The 2,548-nt window shown below is 31.9% G+C and overlaps 1 protein-coding gene across 1 annotated transcript; it reads right to left on the minus strand.

The window, feature by feature from the left end:
• Window positions 1–1,955: 1,955 nt before the first annotated feature.
• Window positions 1,956–2,336, minus strand: LOC141679656 (protein S40-1-like). Its single transcript, XM_074486098.1, has one exon. The coding sequence runs from the start codon at window positions 2,334–2,336 to the stop codon at window positions 1,956–1,958; it is 381 nt and encodes a 126-aa protein (XP_074342199.1).
• Window positions 2,337–2,548: the final 212 nt, after the last annotated feature.

Here is a 2,548-nt window from a genome sequence, read left to right on the forward strand (position 1 = left end):
GTGTACTTGGTCGTCGGTCAGTGTATTTCACAAAGATATAATGGAGCGTATACTTGGTCGTCGGTGAGTGTATTTGTGAGGCCGGGGGAGATCTCTTAGAAGTGTAACTAAAAATTCTAGTTAAGAACCAGCTAGTGATCCAAATCTGCCAAACGATCAAGAGATACTTCAACAACTTAATGAAGCCAATAATCGTGTTTGTGAAATTTTTGATATTTTACGGAATAACAATCTGATGTCAGCTCCTACAACTTCTTTAACAAATGAAATTTATGCTACAAATTCAGAAAATCAAAATGATTTGTAAATTTTTGTTTTAGTTAGTTATTAATTTCAAGGCCAGGATGGCTAAAACTATATACATATGTTTGTTTTACATTTTACTTTCAAAAAATTCTTATTAATAAAAATTGATATTATATTTTTTAGTTAGCTTTTACCTGCCATTGTTGGGCATTAACCTTTCATTATAAATATTTATTAAAATTCTTAATATACCAATAGATTAATTGAATGTCACCACGTGGGCCAAACAAAAAGGTAAATCAAAAAGGTGCCACATTGACAAATCTTACAGTGCCATGTGTACCTATCACAAGGCACCACATGGATTAATCATTGAACTGACATGTTGACCATTTACAAAATTTCACGTGTACGAGTTAGAAAATGACACGTGGAAGTGACACGTCTGATTATGACTTGTAGAGCCAACTCAACCAAGTGGGGTTTATTAAAAATTTACTCACCAATGTTGATAAATGTAGGTAAAAAGGTTTTGCTTACTATCGAACACCTATAAATTTTTACCAATCATGTATTGATAGGTAAATATCTTTATCTACGGTTTAGTTATCTTTACCTACGATTATAATTGGTAGATAAAGAACAAATTTCTTGTTTTGTAAATAAAAGGTGGATGTAATGTTAGTAATTAAACTCTATAGATGAGTGTTGCATGGTTTCAATACTAGTGGATGGTGATTATTTTTAAGGCAGGAGAGTTATAGTTTTTTTCATGTCAAAACCACAAATAAAGCTAGGCTGTATTTTGAATTTTGTAGATGCGAGGCTGGCCACGAAGCTAAGAGTCTTGTTAGTAGTAAATATTTGTTATGTCAGAAATGAGCTCAAGTATTCCATATGCTACTTATAAATAGACTTGTATATTTGTATTGTTAAACTATAACTCACCGAAGTGAAATACAATAACAGACACGAAAAAAACAGTGAGCTGAAACTCAAGATTAAAAGGTTGTGGCCATTGTGTAACCAAATATATTATAATTTGTACTCCTATTATTTAGTGAAATAAAATGCTATTATTTGTGTTTTCAATAAAAGATTTGGTATTTTCAACATTGGCATAATCCCCCTTATTCTCATAAAGTGCCTAAACTAATATAGAATTCTGTTGCCCAAGCAATGAGGGAATTATTTTAACAAAATGAAGTTGAATGTAAAACTTACTTCATTGAAAATTTGTGGTGTTGTTCCGCTTTTATCATTAAAAGAGATACTTGTATGAATATGTGGTTATCCATGAGTGGAAGTCGATCTTCGAGATGGTTCCTTAATCAATCCATTTATTCGTTAAGAAGAGAGTTTTCCGACTAGTGAAATTGAAACTATTGTAGTTGTTGGTAATTTGTTTAAGAGAAGTCCTCATAGTGATATTCAACTATCAATAAAAAAGCTAATGAAACTCGTATCAAAGAAATTTTGAACTAGTATGCTTTAATTTTTTTTAAAAAAAACTTTAAAGTTATTGGATAGATGGATCACGAAAAATCATAATTAAAGCCGAGAAGAAATTGCCTCGTATATATGTATAAAGTTTTCGAAAAGTCAATTAACAAAATAATAAGAAAGTTTTAGAAAGTCAATTAACAAAATTATAAGAAAGTTTTAGCATAAATCTATTGCAATCACTTTTATATAATTCCCACAAGTGATTATGCTTCAATGAATCCAGTCAGCCTTAGAATAAAATCGCGAATTTTCCACAAACGCCTTCCCTTCAGAGTTCTTTCATCTTCACTGCATATCGAAAATGCCATCTTTCCCGCCATTCGCCTCACCAAAATCTCGTGGGGTGGCATAATTTTTCTATCACCCTCGTCGTACTCATTTGCAAATTTATTATCACAATGAATCTGGGGAATGTCTATTGGAACTGATTTCTTCTTCCTCTTGAAATCTTCAATACTTCTCGAATTCTGATAACCCGAATAATTAGTAATGCAGCAAATAGTATCAGCATCTCCATCTGAAAAGCCGAAACTGTCCTGAAAAATGATATCAGACTCTTGAAATTCATCCGGAGCCAAAGCCATTGAAATTCGAAACTAAAAGTAGTGTAATCCCAGCAAAGTGTGTGTGGAAAGAAAGAAAGAAATGTGTTTAAATATAAGTGAAATGCCGAATAAGAATGACTGGAAAAAAGGATGGAAATGCAAGGGAATTTATAAAGAAATGAACAAGAAAATGGAAGCGTAGCGAGTACACTTGTGTGGTTTATCCTTTTGTAGGGTTTTAGTTTCGATTA

Source organism: Apium graveolens, chromosome 8, assembly GCF_009905375.1.
Source record: "Apium graveolens cultivar Ventura chromosome 8, ASM990537v1, whole genome shotgun sequence".
In the NCBI taxonomy this organism is placed as follows: Eukaryota; Viridiplantae; Streptophyta; class Magnoliopsida; order Apiales; family Apiaceae; genus Apium; species Apium graveolens.

Excerpts from the sequence above, each read along its gene's own strand:
- LOC141679656 (XM_074486098.1), bottom strand. The coding sequence starts at position 2,336 with ATGGCTTTGGCTCCGGATGAATTTCAAGAGTCTGATATCATTTTTCAG.